Source organism: Tauraco erythrolophus, chromosome 3 (assembly GCF_009769465.1).
Source record: "Tauraco erythrolophus isolate bTauEry1 chromosome 3, bTauEry1.pri, whole genome shotgun sequence".
Lineage (NCBI taxonomy): Eukaryota > Metazoa > Chordata > Aves > Musophagiformes > Musophagidae > Tauraco > Tauraco erythrolophus.
Window position 1 is genome coordinate 20808319 of NC_141467.1, and position 21021 is coordinate 20829339.

The 21021-nt window shown below is 41.7% G+C and overlaps 1 protein-coding gene across 2 annotated transcripts in view; it reads left to right on the forward strand.

Annotated features, from left to right (window-relative positions):
• ANKH (ANKH inorganic pyrophosphate transport regulator) overlaps window positions 1–21021 on the forward strand; it is a 102628-nt gene that overhangs the window by 64269 nt on the left and 17338 nt on the right. Inside the window, exons 3-8 of one of the 2 annotated variants that reach the window (XM_086609039.1) lie at window positions 3621–3739; window positions 4899–4982; window positions 7497–7667; window positions 8264–8398; window positions 10566–10658; window positions 14364–14459. In XM_086609039.1, the coding sequence (XP_086465165.1) occupies window positions 3621–3739; window positions 4899–4982; window positions 7497–7667; window positions 8264–8398; window positions 10566–10658; window positions 14364–14459 (698 nt within the window). The remainder of the gene's footprint in view (window positions 1–3620; window positions 3740–4898; window positions 4983–7496; window positions 7668–8263; window positions 8399–10565; window positions 10659–14363; window positions 14460–21021) is intronic. The other variant, XM_086609040.1, reaches the window with a different exon arrangement.

Here is a 21021-nt window from a genome sequence, read left to right on the forward strand (position 1 = left end):
TATTTTTTTTTCAAATTGACATTTTCCTGCCTGCCCAAATCACTTAGCTGAACAGACTCCTGACCAGCACCAATTCTGGCCATCTTTCTGACAAGCAGCAGACTAGATTTTACTTCTCAAGTCTCCAAGTTCATCTTTTAAAACTGGCAGTGAAGTATGAAAGTGGAATGCATCTAAAAAAACCCCACTTCAACCCAAAAACACTTTTGTTTTTTTTTCCTCCAGTAAAGCTAATATTGACATATGTAGCTCTATGTCTGGAAGTAAATGGTATCACTTCCTATGAGGGTTTCTTTTTGTTTTCTTTGTGATGTAAGTATAACATGCTTGGTAGTAGACAGCTCCAAAATGACTACGGTACAGCTATTTGTTTGAGACTGCTGGCATCATTAAGAGCGCGTTCAGTTCTTTTGAGAATGTCTGAAATTTATGTGGTCGTAATCGCCTTGTTAGAGAAGTCAGTGTAGGGAAGAGGAGATGCAATTAGGTATGCTGTATTCACTGTCATTTCTCAAGCTTCTGGCTCTTTAAACTCAGCTGGAAAAGGCAAAAGCAAGAATCCTTGCTTAAATTCTGCAGCAAAACTAATCCATAGACCTATCAAAATAAATGAGATATTAGAGGATAGCAAACAGGCAGCTTGTCTTGGAGCTGGACTTCTCTGTTTTGGTTGAAATGATGCAAGGAATGGGAAGAGCCATCTGCTTTAGATTCATGTAATACTCTTCAGCTCTGTTGTTAGTTTCATACCATGCTTCGTAATAAGTTTGTAAGGTTGGCCAAGGTTAAGTTCTAATTGCATCAGCGATTGCTTTATTCACAACTCAGAGCCACGTGCCTGTATATTTGTCAGTAAATCTCAGCTCGCTGAGTCCTTCTTTCTGAGGATGGAGACATTCATGGACATCAACAAAAGGGACTGTGTGCTTCCACTGACATAGTTGACTATTTGAAAACTAGTTTTTAAGGTTAGCCATTACGATTTTAAAATCAAAATCACATTAAAAAGTGCAGTTAGATTTTTTTTTTTTGGATGAGGGAGAGAAAAAAGAATCATAAAGCTTACAGAGCACAGCGCTGATATCCCTAGAAATCTTAAAAATGTGGTGCTGTGGGCTGCGGTGGTATAAGTCCCTTGAAAGGGAGTGCCCTGCCAATAAAATGCAACCCTGTGGAGTACTGTCTGTTCCTAGAAGTGAGAGCAGTTCAACCTCTGTACCCTCTGATTCTGTAATTTTTCTGGGATAGTAAACTTAAAAAAAAATAATAATTTAAACATGTCAATGGCTTTTAGAGCCAAAAAGGTTACTTAATACTCACTTTCTAAAGAGTTTAAAAGTCTCCTTTAAAGCAGGAGAAGCCCAGCAGGTGAAGTGCATGGAGAGCATGGAGGGTGACTTCTGTGGCATGCTGTCTTCCCAGCACTGCGCTGCTGGGGGAAACCTCTCCACAGGAGCAGGTTCCTCAGCACCCAGACTCCGATTCTGTCAGTCCCCGTGTGGGGAATTGTACCGGAGTGTATCCTGCAGCAGTTTTTTAAGTTTTTGTGCCGGAGAAGTGTAATGCAACTTCAAGGGCACCTAAGAGACAGCTCAATGAATCTGACCCTCGCAGGACGCTTGCCTTACGTGCCTTCCAAACTTCTTCCTCATTCAAATAAGTTCATTCAGAAACAGCCACGTACTGCCCTGCCGTAAAAGCAGCTTTCCACAGGACTGACCATGCAAAGATCCATGAGTAACAGAGGGTTTTCAAAATACTGAGCAAAAATTGGTATACGGATATTCACACAAAAATAAAAAGAGGCTGTGCTTGGTGTGTGACTGGGCTGCAACAAGCACATGAACACTTAAATAACTCAACTGGCCTCCCTGGAATCAGAAGAGGTTGGAATCCTGTTTTAAAGATTTTCCTTAATCCTGTTCAAAAGGAAACGAGTCTGGAGGTGCCTCAGGAGGATGGCTTAAGCAACCTGGTGATTACTGGGTGAACTGAGAGACCACGAGTCTGTCGTAGTTCAGATGAAAGACATGCAGATACGGACCAGCACAGGGAAAGAGGGAGTTTTTAATGTTTTAGCAGTTTTCTTTTGGGTGGTCCTGGTTATCTGGAATGAGGCTCATGCTTGTTCCCAGTGCTGTCATGCCAACTTCTTTTTTACTACCTTGTTTATCTTATTTGGACTGAAAAAGTCTTTTCAGTCCTGTTAACCATTTAGCTGCTGTGTCCCTAAGCCATCACAAGACAATGATGACTTAAACTCTTTAGTTGCATCTAAGCCCTGTTTATGATGTAGGAGAGTTAGTTTTAGGCTAAAAGATTGAAGTGAACAACTTGTGTTAGCATAATCGATCCGATTATGTGACTTGCATGTACGAGAAGGATAACTTTCCCTGAAATATGCTATATGAAGGTCTGTACAATGATAATAGAGATATGATAAATGGGAAAATCATCGTATAGGTGTTCACATTTGAAATAGTTATCTTAGAAAAGACACAAGTGGAGGAACTGAGATAAGATTCACCAGGCACAAGTAATTCTGCCATTACTTGTGTTGGGAGGTTGACTTTACAACCTAATCATTCTTTTAACGCTTACTACAAGTGCATAGAGGAAACTACGTAATAATTTGCAGGTCTAGAACATGGTTTATAAAAGGTTAAAAGCTATTCGGATTGTTTAACTGTGCATGTTATTTGAGTCCCCGTAGTTCAGAAACTCCAGTCATAGCTAGCTCTTCGTTCTTCCTGGTCATGGGGAGGACTCTGGGGTTATTAACGCGGCTGGATAACATGGATACTAACAGAGACGTAAGCAGTTCTTTAGAGAGACGTGTGGCAATCCCTGTGTTTGTGTTGTCTTCAACCCAACACCTTGGGAAGAGAGACCTGGTTAGAGGTGTGTTGCCAAACGCTAAAAATTCCTGTCTCAGGTTGAAATAAGATGGCGAAATAACATACCGGCAATCCGAAGTGGTAAGCCCCTGATTTCCAGCAGTGCCCTGTTCTGACTTGCGGCTCCTGAGATGCCAACTTTAGGTAAGGAAGGAAACTAAGGGTGGTGGAGGCGGCCCAGAGACTGTACAGTAAAGGGCACAGTGCCTTTTAATAATGCACATGAAATTATCAGTGTGATTTGCTGCATGCCTTTGCAATTCATAGTATTGTTTTGCAGCTTTGGGCGGGTTTACAGGTAATGTCATGAGAATGCAGTGACAATAAATGGTTTCAGCTTGTATAAGGTGCTACATCCCATGAAATACACAATGCCTGGTGAAAACAGCTTTTCTAACAAAGACCCTTGAGTTAATGAAAAAGCAGTAGATTTTCTGGAGTACCAGTGTGTTCATTTAGCAAACAAATGTGGCACTTACTATACCTCTCCCAGCTCAGCCATTTGTATCACTCCTCTGCCAAAGGTTACTTGAAAAAGAACCCTGAGAGCTCTCCTTAGTCATAAACAGCAGTTGGTGAGGCTGTAATATCCTGAAGCCCTTGCAGCCGTTTGCCAAGTGGATGCGTGTCTGAGCTCCTAGGTGTCACGGTCTTTCAGGTACTTCTGAGTATCTCACCCATATGTAACCTTTATTATTCATTCCTATTCTTGTGTCTCTACAGCATATAGTGATTTGGGGTATTACATTATTAATAAGCTGCACCATGTGGATGAATCAGTGGGAAGTAAAACTCGGAGGGCCTTCCTTTATCTTGCTGCCTTCCCTTTTATGGATGCCATGGTGAGTGCCTTATTCAGAACTGAGTTTTAGTATTAATGTTTATTTTTTTTCTTTGATGACCTTGGTTCACAAAGTCTGTTACCTGATGGGAAACTGGAGGTGTGTAGAAGGTATGCAAAGGTATGTCCTTTGCAAACAGTAGCTCTGGATATACCTGGACACATAATCTTCTGCTACCTGGAAAAAGCGTCTGGGTGGACTTTGAACATCCAGAGATCATGACAAGTGTAAAAACCCTCAGCTGCCTAGTTAGAGTTACCGTATTTGTGTGCTGGAAACCACTGGTCATCTTGTGATGAACCACACTGGTTGTCTGCATGTGTCCTCTCATTCCAGTTTGTAGTGAAAGAGTTGGATTTGCCATGCATTCCCAGATCACTGGCAGAGCTCACAAGGAATAAACTCAATATTTTCTCATAGCAAATTTGTTGAAAAGATATTTCTTACCGCCAGTTTTTGCAAGCACAGCTAAGTCTAATATATCTCAACTGCTTGGGCAAGAGAGCCACACAGGGGATGGGCTGCTGCTTCTCAGATCACCAGGCTTACTGCTTGTGGCCTGGACAACACAAAAATGTGGTAGCTCTCTTTAATGCCTCTACTTCTGTATAAAACTGGTAAAGGATAACCTCCCATGACATGCCTCTGCCACTTTCTTTACCACTTTATCTGCTTGAATAGTAGTAGCTGACAATAAAAAGAAGTTGGATCATTAAGTTTTCTTTCCTAGACAGGGCTCAGTATAACTCAGTGGGCCAATGAATATTACACTTCAGAGGTGCATCCAGCTGGTGAACAAGAATAAACATTTTTTTTCCCTTGGATTATTTAGTATGATAATCCATCCTGTGCAGCATCTGTTTTATGAAGAAGGGGCAGTTTCTTGTTAGATCTCCTCAGAGATTTCTATACAGCCCATAAAATTATTCGCATTCTCCCTGTCAGCTCTGGCAATGAGGAACTGAACGCGGCAGTGCTTTCTCTGCATTACTGGCTTAACATTTGCCCAGGTTCACACCATGTACTGCTGGTGGAAAAGAGCTTTCTAAGTTGTTTATGTTCCATGTACTACGTACTAACCAGAAAACAGCATTCTGGGATCTGAAATCATTCACAAATATCATAATCACTTCCCAAACTCTTCTCTGCCTTTTTTCAGGCATGGACCCATGCTGGGATTCTGCTGAAACACAAGTACAGTTTCCTAGTGGGATGTGCCTCCATCTCAGATGTCATAGCTCAGGTAATGACTCCTCTTAGCAGTCGCTGTTTCTATTGTGTTATGGACTAGATGCTTTTCTAAGCAGGAACTCTCTTGCACAGAGACCACCTTCTCTCTCTACCATGAACAACACACCAGAGGCAGCAATCTTGTGTGCTGTTCTCTGGCTGTTTCCCCATCGTGTGGAGGCTGTTTGCTGACAGTTGTGGTTTAGGGTAGTCTCACTTGACTGGATCAAGTCAGTCCCAAACCAATGTCAGGAGAAGGGAACCAGGATTGTTTGGGCTAGGGCCATGGTTTCCAGCACCTCCACAACCCTGTTTCAGAATGGCTGAGAAACAAGTTATATATACATGTCTACAGCTGGGGAAAAAAAAGGTCAGGCAAAGAGACTGATGACTGCTACCAATCCTGACGGAATGCTTTGAAAGAGACCTTTCTCCCCACTGTGCGTTCTCCCCCACGCTTCACACAGTTGCACTGAAATCCTGAGTAGGGCTTTTAGGTGGGGAAGCGAAGGCTTGATTCTCCAGTTCACCTGTCAGTTTTGCACATGCTGTCTAATCCAGTGAAATGCAGCAGTGTAAACCATCTTCTGAGTGCCGGTATGGCACTGTCCTTGTACTAATCCAAAACATGAAGGGTCAGAACTGCAGCAGAAGGGATGTGTGGTGGTAGCTCCTGGGTGATGCAGAGGACACCAAATGTTCTTTGAAATTCCATTTGTGAAGGAGGTGTTAACTATCCTGTTGCTTTGTACCAGACACATTTAAAAAACAACGTTCATACGCATTGCTGATGGCCAGTGTTGTAACATTTGAGAACCAACATATAGCCTTCTTTTTGAAGCATATATATAAAAATATTACAAAATGGAGAGTCCCAGCACCTGTAAAACAGTTGCTGTACTGCCCCATTACTAGCTGAATGATGTAATGACTGGGTAAGAAAGAGCAAAATAAAAGTACAACATCAAAGAAAATATGAAGTCTGCAGCACTTAGTTCAATTTTCCGTGGCATTCTCCTCCCGCTAAATATGAGCAAACCATAAACCAGGTTGAACCATTCAGTCAGCTGCTACTACATACTATAGATATTTGGCAGATCTGCCCCTCTACAGTACTGCATTAAATCCCTGAAGATAATACCAATTACTGTAAATGACCTTAACCCTCAGGATCTGCTCTTGTTCTGATGTGACCCACAAAGCTTGCTGACTCTACACACGTGTTGGGTCATATACAGCTAAATACAGAAACAAATTCTTATTTTGGCTGTGGTACACATGCCCTTTCCACAATGGTTGGTGAGTGGGGTGCCAGGGTTGTGAAGAATAAGTCACCTGTCATCATCTCTCAACAAAATATTGCACATAGTGAAAGCAAATCCAGAAGACAAAAAGTTGTGACTCTCCATACCCCAGAACTCTCTACACCTACATCTGCTCCCTACACAAACCATAGGTGTGCAGGCGGTAGCTAATTCTCCTTGGGTAGCTTCATATACACACTTTTTGTGACTGACTTTGCTTCTGTTTACTGAAAAACAATTCTTTTGTGGAGTTCAAAAGAGCAGTTTGGCAAACCCTCATAAACAGCATAGCCTGCCTAATAAACCTTTGCACAATGTGAATTTTCTTAAATATTTCTTTAGCTCTAGCAATGAAAGAGAAAACTTGCCTGTGAAAAATGTAGTTTGTGTTTCTTGTTATTCACTTGAATGCCAGCATGTCCTGGCAGGGTTGTCCTTGATTCTGCTGTTCACAGCACCAAACTCAGTTGGCTTTCCAGTTGTGCTCCCTATCCAGAGACGTTTAGAATTTAACACGCACGCCATCAGCTCTGTGCTTAACAAAGAGAATAATATCCTATTAATCAATTCCTTTGCATTTTCTGGATTGAGCATTTAATCTTATGAGACTGAATTATGAGCTGTTCATTAGCCCAAAAGTTTCCATTTCATTTACTTCAGTGCAACACTCAGATAGCTGAAGAGAGAATGATGAAATACTGAAATTTCACTCAAAAAAGTATGAAATTAGGATGACATAAGACTTCCTGCTTCTAAATGCTGAAGTGAATACTTTAGAACATCTGGCTTTTTAATTGCCCCTGTCTCCCCTCTCCCCTCCAAAAAAAAAAAAAAAGTAGGGCTTAGAAGCTGACCTTAGAAGCATGTCTCCAGCCTCAGTGTGTATCAGAATAGCACGTTCTCCTGGGAAGGGCTGCACTCAGCCACATGCTTGCTTCCAAACCTTGCCAGACTTTCATGCTAACCTTCTCCTATTTCTGGCTCCTAGTCTGACACCTGCCCATACCTTCAAGTACTGTTTAGTAGAGCTTCTGTATGATGTTCACTCTCATTCTTTTCGTTTGTGTGACCGAATGCAGGGAGGTCCTGGCTAAAGTTTCACATGTCACAAGCTCAAAGTCAGTTGTTGGTTCAGATGGACTAGCTTCGAGCCAGACAGGAGATATGTTCACGTAAAGAAACACACAGACAAATTACTAATCATTTATTTGTTTGCCCTGCAGGTTGTTTTTGTAGCCATTTTGCTTCACAGTCACTTGGAGTGCAGGGAGCCTCTCTTGATCCCAATCTTGTCCTTATACATGGGAGCACTTGTCCGATGTACCACATTATGCCTCGGATACTACAGAAACATACATGATGTCATTCCTGACAGAAGTGGGCCTGAAATGGGAGTATGTCTTAATACTTTGTGCTTTCTCGAATTTAGTATTTTTAAACTTGCTTTTTGTGTTATGATACTGTATTAAACCGCTGTGCATGAAGGGCCTCCTCTCTCTGTCCTGCTGGAAAAAGCATTTTCACTTAAAGAGGCATGGTAGTAAGTATTCCAGCAACAGGGCACATAAGGCAGTGCTTCCCATGGTATGGATGTGCTGTCAACTGAGCACCTCTGTACTGAGCTGTAAGACAACTCAGCATGACCCAAGTGGACACCTTATTTCACAGGGAAGAAGGTGTCAAAATTCCTCTTTTTTCTCAAATGTCGTGCAGGTTTTCACATGTCTTTGTCTGGTAGCCAGAACAAATTGTGCAGATAGATACCTTATGCATTATTTATTGAGATCCATGACATAGCTTCTTTTGAATCAGTATTACTAACATGAGAGAAAATATTTTAGGCTCCTCATATTGAAAAGTACTGGAATGAATGTACAAAACTGACAATGGGTGGAAAAAGCAAAAATCCCTTCTCTATGCTTTTGGTTCAGTTCTGTATGTTTTTTTCCAAACCCTCTTCTCTTTTTTTATTTTTTCCTACGTGTTGCAGGGAGAGGCTACAATACGGAAGATGCTGAGTTTCTGGTGGCCTTTGGCATTAATTTTGGCAACTCAGCGAATAAGTAGGCCCATAGTCAACCTTTTTGTCTCCCGGGACCTAGGTGGCAGTTCTGCAGCCACAGAGGTAAGAAAGGCAGTGCTCTCCATTACTGTGTACAGTCATTTACATGGAATTACCTCTGTGCTTCTCTTCTCAGTCATATTGACAAGAAAGAATTGTCTTAAGTACATTTCTGTTTAGTGTTCTCTTTATCCTTGAAAAGAAGACTGCTTGGACTCTTACTATGAGTGTTTCTGCCAGGCTTAGTGGAACTTCACCCTCAACAAGACCAGCAGAATTTTTTCAGTGAACAGTTCCTGCATCCCAGGTTTTTATGCTCCACGTATAGGTACATATGCTCTGGAGCGTTCAGATCCCAGAGATTTTAGGACAGTCATCAGTAGTCCATGCTCCGCTGTTTTCTGTCATCTGTGTTTATGGCTGTGCGAACTGATGTGAAACTACTGTTAGCAGTCAGTGCATCACACAGAATAGGGTAGAGACATGAGGAAGCATGTAAAAAATCCGGCTCCTGGTGGGGATATTGGCCAGCTCTCACTGCTTCTGTTTGGACTACCAGCACAGTTATGGTGATTGGGGTACCTTTTTTGGTGTTGGCTTTGATGGAGGACTTTTTCACCTGTCACATATAGGTTCTAGACATTTAGGAAAGCTTTCATGCACATATTTTGGGATCCCACCAATTGAAGAAAAATACTGGAAGAAAAATCACCGCTAAAAGCATCAAGAATTTAATCCAAGTGGAATCTAGCATGCCAAAGGTGGTAGTGAAATATTGTTTTAACAGTAACTGTGTCTTTGCAGTCTTTTTAGACTTCATCATGAAAATAAGCAAAGTATCTTTTATATTCCTGATTTGATTCAAACTCGTTAAGTTTCATATAGATGAAAATTCTGTTGAAAATACAATAATGAGGGTACTGTCTTAAAATTCCTATTTGTTTTCTTTGAACCAATTACTTTTTCAAGGTACATTAAACATTATTAAAGCTATTATTAGTTGGGAAGAATCTATCCTACTTTCTTCCTTTCCATGGATATCACTACTTTCCTCCTCTTTTTGAACAGCACAGGGAACAAATTAACTTTGTACATGGTTCTGTGTTTCTATAGATCTTTTAACCAAGCAAAGACAGTAATTACGTGTATAATGGGAAAATGGGCTCAGGTAATCAAGAGAACGTACATGAAAAGTTTAGGAGTGAAACAGAGGCAGCAGTAGTTAAAAAAGGTCCTTCTTTAAGCTCCCATTACGAGATGTAAAAGGAATCTGAATTTAGGTAGATTGTAACAGATCTGAACCTGCAGACAAAAGGCAGTCAAACACTTTGATTTCTGAAATTAAGAGAGTCAGGCAGTTCTCAGTACAGATGGGACACTTCAGCTCTGAGGACAGGAAAACTTGGGGTGACAGTAGATTTCCAAGCAGCTGCAAGAAGAGCTCTCTAAACACAAAAGACATGTAGTACATGTATTTGGACTTTTTCTTCAGAAATCAGAAACATCAGCAAAATCTTTCATACATTAATATGTAGAGGGGTTTTAAGTCTTTGATGTGCCTCTTGGACTGTACTCGCGAAAGTGCAGAAGGGCCTAGTTTTAAATTGCAGGCAGTGAGTTGTTTGTTGTGATAAAAATTATCACCTGGAATTATTTTTGTCTGGTTTTCAATGATGAGCAATGAAGTGGGGAGAGGGTATTTTTTGGTCTCATAAGTATCTTCTGCCCCAGAGCAGTCAGTTTGATGTGCAAAGTCAGCCAGCCACTGAGACCTGCTGTTTTGTAGTCTGTCGTACTTAAATCTGTTTTACTTACGAATAACTAAGTAAAATGTATATAAATCAAAATTATGAAATACGATCCAAAGCTATCATGAGCCGTAAGGCATTCTGCTGCTCAGGTATCTGTAGGTAAAATAACTCAGGAGCAATGTGGGAGGGAGGTATTCGGCTGGCTGAAGGGCACACGCCAGCTCAAGTTAACTATAATCCCAAAGTGTCCGAGTGATGGTGAAACGGCAAAGCTGAGTAATGTAGTTTCACGGCACGACATATTTTGTGAGCTTAAAACACGAGGCCAAGTGATGGCCACTCTAATGGTCTTCCTGAAACAAAGAGCTTCCAGTCACCTACCTGGTTTCTTACTGTGCCAAAGTCAATGTGGTGATATTGGTGGGAAATGGCACGCTCTGTTAGTTGAACTGTTCATGTTTCGTTGTCTCTTTTCATAGGCAGTGGCGATTCTGACAGCTACGTATCCTGTGGGACACATGCCGTACGGCTGGCTAACGGAGATCAGAGCAGTATACCCTGCTTTTGACAAGGTGAGTGCCCATGTTAGGGATGTAATAAATACATTTTGTATGGTTTCTCTTCCGTGATCCTCCTCTTTCTCTCTCTGTTGCATTGTAGTTCAGGGGTGGCCTCAGTGATATCAGAGGAATTTCTGCCAAACAAATATGAAGAAAGTTAGTTCGTGGCACCATAATCAAGTGTAACAGATTCTTTAAAAAAATAAACCAACCAAAGATTAAATAGGGCTATATTAATGGCCATCTGTTGTCTTGCTTCTCTTTACTTTTGCTTTTAATGCCTATTGTTCCTTGTCCCACTGATAAGGTTTTCTTTAAATCTTAGTTAAAATGAATTGGGTTTCGATGGCTTTCAAGCTGTTGTCTGATTTATGAGTTTAACCTTAGCTCTGTGTTACAAGGTATTAAGCTACCTTTTGAATAGGGAGGTGCTGTATTTTTAAGGATTAAAAAAAGTTCTCACTTACTTACTCACTATGATGTAGCTATTTGGGTAATGAAGTGATCTCTCACAAAGTGTGCATCAGTGAGTGAGCAAGCTCACGTCTCTGCTCCAGATTCTGCAGTATCTCTCAAATGGGTTTGGGTTCATTTGCTTATGTTAATATTTAGCAAAGGTTGTTTCATTAGACTGACAGTAACACAGATAACGTACGTTATTTTAGTAGTACTGGCTTAGCTGACCAAGACTATGAAGATATTGTTGGCAAATCATGTAATTGCAAAAGAATCCAAGGACTGCTTCTGGAACTGAGCACAGAGTAAATATATAACCAAAATTAATTTTGTTTAGGCGCTTTTTCTGCTCTCTTTTAGAATCGGTACTCACTAGGCCATATGTTGTGCGAAGAACAGTCGTGTCCTGTGACACTCGAATTCAAATGCCAGATCCTCTCTTTCCGTTTATTTACCAATTAGTAACTGAACTTTCTGACTTCCTAACCTGCCTGTGTAGAGCTACACTGACCTGTCAGATAAAATACAACATGCAGGCTTTCTCAGAGGTCATGCTGCTGAAAAGGAAGGACAGATGCAAAACCAGTAAACTGCAAGATAAAAATGGTTTGGGACAGGAAACACAGGGGCTGGTAACCTCATCTGTTACGAGCCACAATCAAAGGCGCTATTGCCTAGCAAAATTAACAGCAATTAAGATCCCTAAATTTCAGTCTCTGTTAGCTGGTGGAAGACGTGCTGACAACTTTAGTGGTGACAGGATTAGACCATGATTTGTCTGTTTTTTTTTATTTCAATTAAAAGGCTTCTCATAGACCTGTTGTGGAACAAATATGAGGAAGAAAAAGCTAGGGCATAGAACAGATAGGTACAGTTTATCTAATTGCAGAAAAAGTATATAATGGGGATTTTAGTTGCGTATCTTAAGAGCAATTTGCCATAAAATGTGCTAAGTGAGGTAGCCGCAATATAGAAGGTATCTCATCCTGGCAACCATGTGTGCACATCCCTCCACGGTACCTTTCAGACAAAAAAATATCAAACCAGAAACTCACAGTGGGTTTTTTAGATCGCTGTGAGAATTGCTTTACCCTTAGTCACACGTCATTCGTGTGTCCCTGTGACTTTCGAAAGCTTTGTTTCCTTAAGCTCAGGCTTTCTCAGAAGAGTCTGGATAGAAGCACTTTTTATTTCCAGGCTCTGTAAAGCCTCCGTTGCGATTTTCAGATGCTGAAACAGTTTGCATGCGTGCAAACTCCCATTTTCTTTTGTCAGTTACTCAGAAAGCTGGCAGTGCTGATGGCCATCAGAAGCACGCTGCATCACCTTAACTGACTGATGGGATTTGGGATCCAGATAGTACGCCCTTCTTCAGCGGCTCTACTGGAGAAGTCAGATTCTTGTCTTCACAGGGAAATCTGTGTTACCTCTGTTCACATTTGCAAGAGAGATGCAGGGTCCTACTTCTGTCTTTTATGAGACTCTGTGTCCACTTCATGGCCTGGCAGTTACACTCAGGTTAAAGGTTACTGCTGATTTTCTGAAAGAAAACAGGCATATCCTAGTTCAGTGCTCTGTTTGCTGTTTTATGTGATGATCATGCCATTGCTCTTAATGAACTATGCCATTCAGAGCAACAACATCGACTGTGAGAAGACTTGTGAATGCTATTTATCTGATTAATCTGTGGGAATGGATACTCTTTTTGCTCCATAATCTGCCTAGTGTTTTGATCCAAGAACTATATAGTGTGCAAGAGATAGGAATAAAGGATACGTGGACAGGAGTTAGAGCACAGGGCAGAATAGAGCAAGGACAGAGTTAGCGGTGAGGTCAGAACGAACAAGAGCCCTTTTTCTTCGCATCCCTTTTGGATGGCTGGATGTGAGTGTGCTTCCCTTCTTCTCTTTTGGTTTAGCCTTGTTAGAAAGTTGAGCCATGCAGCAGAGTTCTTTTAAACACTGACGAGCGATGTAAGCAAGGCCTATCCTCGCATATATAAAACCAACAGTAACAACGTATTTCTCCAGAAACACAAGAAATAAGAATAGATGCATGAAAAAAATTATTACAGAGAGTTTTCATGACCTGTTCCCAAGAAGAGCAGATATGGGAGTAGCTTCCTGCTTTAGGGTCTGGGTTGCCTACATGCATCTTCATGCACCCAAACTTCCAAGCAGATGTTTAGACAGGAGCGTGGGACTGTCCAGGTGCCATCACTGCAATGATCACCAGAAAAGCTTTTAAGTTGCAAAATTCCGTCAACTACTTGAATGTATGTGAAATGATGTACCCTTCACAGAGCTTACATTCAATTTGTCCACTTCCAAGATGTGTCTATATAAGCTCCTATTTCTCTTATGAGTAACTTCAGTAAAGGAGGCAGATACTGCTCCTCTACCCGAGTTACATCAAGGATTAATAAATATTGTACTACATCTCATGTTACAGGTTTTATCAGCATGGGCACATACCTGCATATCTCAAACGGCCCCAGGGTAAATGCAATAGATGACCCAACAACCTATTGCTACAGGGCTCCTAATGGTGCCCTGCTTTTGATATTCCATCCTCTCCTTTCATAGACCATTTAGTTTGTTTTTATGTATTCCCTGAGGGCAATTTGAAATTTTCAGCTTCATTTGCTGTATTAGACATTTGGAAGAGGGCCTTTGTTGTCGTTTTAAATAAAACTTCGCTGCCATGTGAGTACAGAGCCCATGTTCAAGGTGGAACATCTAATAGTCCTAATTATGTTCTGTTCATTAAACTGCATTAACAGAGCCAGCTGTTCCAGGAGCCGTGTTTATATTGCCTACTTGTCTAATTGGATCAGTAAGGGTGCTTGCATTGGCGTATGGATTTGGTACCACTCGGGTAAAAAGGAGTGGAATCCTATTTTTTCTGTGAAAACATGCTACAAACTTTAAACTAAGGTTAAAAAAAAACCCATATGGAGTTTCCTTAGAAAGAGTTACCACCCTTTTTCAAAGCTGAATTTGTCAAATTGGACTTACTTCTTCAAAAAGTAGGGAAATTTCTCAGCCCTCCGTGACCATAGGAGCAGTTGCTGTCAGCTTAAGTGGAAAATATTCTGGTGGTGGTACAAAGTACTCAGAAAGCTCTAGGTTAAAAAGCAAACAAGTGTAGACAGACATGCATGCACACAGACAGTCAGGTCCAACGCATGACCCTGGTGCCATCAGCCTCCCGCTAGTCTGGAGCCAAGCTAATGCTCGTTATCTCTTTCTCTCACCCTAGAATAACCCCAGCAATAAATTGGTGAACACCAACAGCACCGTCACAGCAACACATATCAAGAAGTTCACTTTCGTTTGCATGGCATTGTCCTTAACGGTAAGAAACTTTTGTTCAACTCTCTGACTTTCATCTCAACCAGAAAATTATCTCCTCTACCTAATGCTAAAAGCACTAACAGTTCAAGAAAGGTGAGTTGTCTTTTCTTATAAAGCTGTGCTGCTTTTATCTGGAGGAGAGAGTGTAATCATGGTACTGGAGTACTAAGAAAATCAGCTGTCATTAACTCAGGCTAGATGTCTCGCAGGCTAGACTTATTTTATTTAGTTCTTCTCACTGCTTTTCATTTCAAGTCAACCTCCACATGCAAAGAGGTATCAGAGACTTGCTTTTCTTTTTTCTCTTCTTTTTAATGAACAAAAGTTCTGGCAACTAGCATGTCAGAAAAATGAAAAACTACATTTGTCTCATGTGCAGTGGGATATCAGCCTGTCCCTGGGCATCATTTACTGTGAACGGTGGGAAAGGCAGCACGTGTCAAAACTGCTGTAGCTGTTCCCTGCAGCCTCATGCGGCACTGGTCTTCCATGCTGGGGGTACTTTCATGCACATTGGTTTTGTTTACTCTTAAAATAAATAAAAAGGGTGTCACAGTTTAACCTGGCCAGCAACTAGATGCCTCACAGCTGCTCACTCACCTTTCCCCACTCCTGGGGAATGCAGAAGAGAATTAAAGGGGAAAAGGGAAGGAAGCTCATGGATTGAGATAAGAGCAATTTAATACTAACAATAAAATTAAATTAAAAGTAATAATGATCAATAATAATAATATATTGATATATATTAAAATATGATAATAATATATACAGACAAGTGATGCACAGTATAATTGCTCATCACCCGGTGACAAATGCCTGTCCAGTCCCAGCAAGTGATCTTAAAACGATAAGTCCTGACACTGCAAAACTGGCTGAGTGAGAAAAAAGAGAGAGAGAGAACTCAGAGAGGGTCCAAGAGAGAGCCCTCAGAAGAGAATTCCGAACTTCCCAGTCAACCCTCATTTATATACTAGATATGATGTTGCATGATACGGAATACTTCATTGGCCAATTTGTCCCTCAATCCTAAACGTAAGTTCAAATCATAAGGGGAGTTGCAGACTCTTGGTCCCTGCCTTGCTCCCCCCTAGCCCGTTGTGCTCCTGAACACTGGCAAAACATGGGAAGCTGAAGGGTCCGTGAGGTCTCAGCACCAACTATGAACATCAGTGCACTATCAACATTTTTTTCTCATAACAAATCTCATTCTAATCCAAAACACAGAGCTATTCTAACTACTAAAAAGAAAAACTAACTGTCCCAGCCGAAACTAGGACAAAGGACAATCTCAGAGATGGTGCTGACATTGACAAATGGATCCGAAGCCCTGTCAGTGCTGGGAAGCACTCCAAGGGGCTGACATTCAGGGAGAAATTTTGCTGAGCCTGCAGCATTTCAAAACAGCCAGCTGGCACACATGTGGACGGTGCATCTTCCCAAAGAAAACTTCCTGCACAAGTCTTTTCAGCAACAAACAGGCAGTTGTAGAAGAAAACTCACACAGGTGGTGGGGACAATGGCAAATAGCAGAGCAGATGACCACAGTAAGTGCAACTTCTGTTTCTACGTAGGATGGATGGATGACAGGTTTTCTGTTTATCTCCAGTGTTGTGTACTTTCCATGGGATAGCTGACTGCTTTGTAACGCTCTTCTCCTCACGTTCACAAATTTACTGTTGAGTACCAGGCGACTGACATAATTTCTCTCTCCCCTTGATTATTGCGTAGAGCCTTCTTGACTGAGTTGCACATGACTTATGCATGAAGGGAAACTAATTTACATCAAAGGAAACCTTACAGTATATGAGCCTGCAGTGTTTGTAACCATCCCCACCACCTTGTCACAACCTGGGAAAGTGGGATCTTTCTGTCTTACTTCATAGTTGAAAATCAAGCGACTCAATCCATCCACAGCTGAATCAGGAGATTTCTTCTGCTCTTTATTTCCTGTACTTTTTCCCTAAACAGCTACGGTTGGCCACTATCAGAGACAGGATTGCATGAGCCAATGTGGCATTTCTTCTGTCTATTCCTAGACTTAAGCTTGAACTCTCTTTTCTTGTGGCTTATGGACCAACAGCTCTGGCTCTAACTTGCATTTCCTATAGCACGTAATGGAGACAGACATATTAGTTGGCCATTGTCTGGAGTCTTTCCACAACTCTGATGTTACCTACCATCACACACGTTGAGGTTTTCTCCTGTGTGCTGTGCCAGGTTATGTTACCTACAGCTGGAGCCTCCCTTGAAGTCTGTCAGTGTTGCTAGAGACCCACGAAGGGGAAAACTTTCCTCTTTATAAATTGTTCTAAGAATACTTTTTCAATCTCAAAGCTTTCTCTGAACTGACTATTTTCTTTATGCTTCTGGGCATTTATCAACTACTCAAGTTCTGATAGATCATGAGCTTCTCACATTACTGTCACCATCCTCTGCAAAGTAATTTTTAATCACTACAATAGGCTTTTGTTTTGTAACTTTACAGGATTTTTTTTTTTCCCAAAAGTTCTTTGTAATACTTTCAAGGGCAGTTCTTTCATAAGCTCATCATGAGAGATCTATCTGCACTGAAATTCCAGAAACACTTTTGAGGTCCATAGCTTTTCCTGTCCTGTTTCTATTTTTGCCTGCTAGTGACAGATTCTTAGGATTGCTTGTCAACGGACAGAGCGGAAAAATAGACACATGAGCTCTAAAGACTCAGTGGATTGAGGACCTGAGCCTGCAAATGCTTCAGCACACAAGTTTAGTAGACATCAATATGACTCAAATTATTACTTGCCATAGGTTCTAAGGAACTTCACTTCAAATTTGACTGTTGCAACCAGGTCAGATGGCCACTGTAGCTGAGCTCCCATCGGTGATTGTTGTGTTTTTTCTGGAGGGGCTCTACTGCAATGAACAGCAGTCGAACTAGTGGCGTCACTGCTGGTAACATCTTCTTCAGGGTCAGAGGGAAAGAGAGAAAGAGGCACCCAGGTCGACAAAAAGATCAAAACAAGTTAAATACTTTGACATGCTGTGTGAATCTATTCTTCAGTGGATGATCTATAGAAGGATTCCAGAAGATGGAAGGATGAAGTCCATTAACCAGTGGAAAAAATAACAGTGAAACTTTTAGTATGAGCAGCAATCATGCAGGAAAGTACCCTCCCAGTGTAAAACCCTGGGAAACATCCCAATCATTGAAGACATGCTATTTCATAGAGTTGGAAGAAAAATGTCCTGCCTCCTTCCACAGATCAGTCATGCCTGTACAAGAAGTACTGTCAACCTACTACTACAGCAGAAACACTTTTTCAACCTTGTTGACAGTGTCAGTATTGGGTCAGAGTAAAAAAAAAAAAAAGGCATAGTTCTGTTAAGAAACATAACTTTGTTTTTATTTTAAATCTTTATGGGATCTGAAAGGCTGCGCTTGAGTCTTCCCAGGCTGACTGGGCAGCATGCAGGTGTGTTCTGCCAAGTGTGATCATACTGTCTCATGGCTTTGAAGCATCAGGCTGATATTAAAGCTGCTTCTTCAAAAAATGGGAATTAGCTGTACTGCTTAGTGAAAAAATTATAGACAAGCTACAAGGCTGTAAATAGAAGTCATTAGACTCCTGATACATAAGAAAGCTGATGTGATTAGTCATACTGATGTGATTTTGGTTATAAGCGAGGAATGACTTCTTCCAACAGCCCTATTTTGTGGCTGTGTGCCTAAATGTAAAGTTTATGTAGCAGAGGGGAGGGACTCAGTTGAAGAATTTTGTCCATGCAATTAAGAGACTGGTTCCGATTTTAGAAAAAATGCTTATTTCTATGTATAAATAGAATTCTTGCTGCTATTGCCAGATGAGGCTGTTAAAGAACTAAACATTTTGGTTCAATGACCTGTTTAGATGAGCCTACAATTCAGCCCTGAGGTCATTGCACAGATGTAAAGTAACACACAGAACTCCCAAGAAGGAAAACTGGTGCATTTGTAGCACACATCCCTTTGGTCGTGGGCTGTGTCAGCCTCAGTACAGTGCAGAAATCCTGAAAGATTTTGTCCAGGTGCTAAATTGCTGCATTTCTCCTTCGGAGCAAAGGTTTGGCCTGTCATGGGAGAGCATTCCTTCCCTCGTGAGCTGTGCGTAGAGGCACAGGTTGTGCCAGGAGTGAACTGCTCAAGGGAACCTTGTTACTCCTAGCGGGAGTAGCAGCAAATAGGCTGCGCTTCAGCAAGGGTTTTTCCTAAAATAGTGGCAGTGTCTCTGAGCTCGGACACCACAGTGCAGAATTTAGGGGTTTTCCAAGGCAGCCTGAAGGGCATAGCTACTGCCAAATTACCTTCCTCGTTCTTTGTCCTGTTGTTTTTTTATTTTTTCTTGGTATTGTTCTGTCTCCATTTCCCAGTTGAGCTCTTCCTTCAGTCTTCGGTGACGACACAGAAGTTGCAGTCAGTGAAGATCCTTTTCCCTGGCTGACATTAGATCAGCGTTCAGTCATCTGCCTCTGAGCTGCAAGGCAGATTTCCTGCGCCTTCCAGGCTGATTTCCCCTTAGTTAGTGCCTGCTATATGAGAGCGAGGAGCAGAGGGCTCCTTTGGGAGGGCACGAGCTCCTTCTCTGCACCTGCTGCTGCCCACTCCATGTGGCAGTCACAGCCATGCCCTCCCGTACGCGTCTGTGTGCAAACCCTGCACAGGTCAGTGGCGTTACATGCCCTGAGTCAAGAGCAGGCCATCGGTCGTGCGAGCGGCACTGGGGAAAGAGGGAGCTTTAACTCTATCAGGGTACTAGGAGCAGTGGCATCTGTGCACGTCTCGGAGTCAGCTTGGAAGGTGCCGTGGTTTAGGGTCATCCCTAAGTGAGATCCAGGGGATAGGGAAGAGAATTAAAGGGGAAAAGGGAAGGAGACCCGTGGGTTGAGATAAGAACAATTTAATACTACTACTAGTAATATATGAATATATATATGTATAATGATAATAATATAAACAAACAAGTGATGCGCAGTGTAATAGCTCACCACCCAGTCACCGAGGCCCATCCCAGACCTACAATCCTGAAACAGATAAGTCCCAACACCGAAATCCCAGATGAGTGAGAAGCCAGAAAAGAGAGAGAGAGTACTCTGAGAGTCCAAGAGTGAGAGCTCCCAAAAGAGCAAAAGCCCTTCTTTCCAGTCAACCCTCATTTTTATACTGGGCATGACGCTGCATGATATGGAATACTCCATTCACCAATTTAGCCCTCAATCCTAAACCTAGGTTCAAATCATAAGGGGGGTTGTGGACCCTCTGTCCCAGCCATGCTCCCCGCTATCCTGTTGTGCTCCTGCACACTGGCAAGAACACAGCAGCTGAAAAGTCCTTGAGGTCTCAGTGCCAACTATGAACACAGTGCACTATCAACATTCTTCTCATAACAAGTCCCAGACTAAAAGCAAAACACGGAGCTCTTCTGGCTGCTAAAAAGAAGAACTAACTCTGTCCCAGCTTAAACCAGGACAGAAGGCTAGTGATGTCTTAACAAAAGTCGTGAGCACCCTCGTTTCAGTCGCTGCTGTCGGGCTAAAAGCATGGCTGGCTCTGTGTGCCTGAAGCAAGATCACTGCTTGGGAAGCATACAAGATGTTGATAAGAGAAAGCAATTTTTCAGAGACTGCTGTGAAAGCTCCCTAGCTCACCGTCACTAAAGTGACCCAGAATAGTCTGTTCTTGTTTGTTCATAGCAGGGAAGGAGTCATTAGTTCTTACAGGGGTAGTTAATGAACTGCGCTATTCATTTCAGCTTCCTCTTCAAGCAGCCTCAGCTGGGACAGACCACAGTGCTTTAGGGATACATTTCCTGTTAGCTGCATGGTTCCTGTTAACTAAAGTGCCAGCAAGACACATGGGCAGTTGTGTCTTCATATTCTTGAGTGCTCTATATATTATGACAGGTTTTCGCTTACCAATAAGACAGGCTCAGGGTGCCAAGGGTGACATGCGATGTACGCCATGCCACGTTCGTCCGTCTGTCACCGAGTTAGTTAATGTACAGCAGAGAGGTGCACAGTACTTCTCAGTTTTAACATGTGTTCTGTTAGAAACAGCTCAAAGCTCTTTCCAGCTTTAAGTACAATAACACCAGTGCTATTATAAAAATTTCAGCGCTGCTTTGCTTTTTTTATAAATGGACACACAGTTACAGACAAACAGGGAAAGCAGCAGTTTTCGTGAATAAACATCCTCATTAAGGCGACAAGCTAACTGTGTAGAATGCTATCTTATATTTAATTAGCAGACACCATTTAAGAAACAAAATCCAGATGTTCAAGTTTGCCCTGTGATTTTTCATTCTGTTCCAAAAGGCGACTGAAATATAAGAGCGGAGGGAAAGCTTTCACATTTACACTCATATGTGTGTGTGTGGTGTATGGCTTAGAAATTCCAGATTTACTTGTTACAAACCACAGACAAACTAGTGAAAACTGTAAATCCCTTTTTTTAAAAAAAAAAAATAACCTTGCCATGAAGTTTCAGCTGAAGTGAAGGCTGAACAAATTGATATGCATCAGTTGAGTTGTGGTAACCAAATTCAAATGCC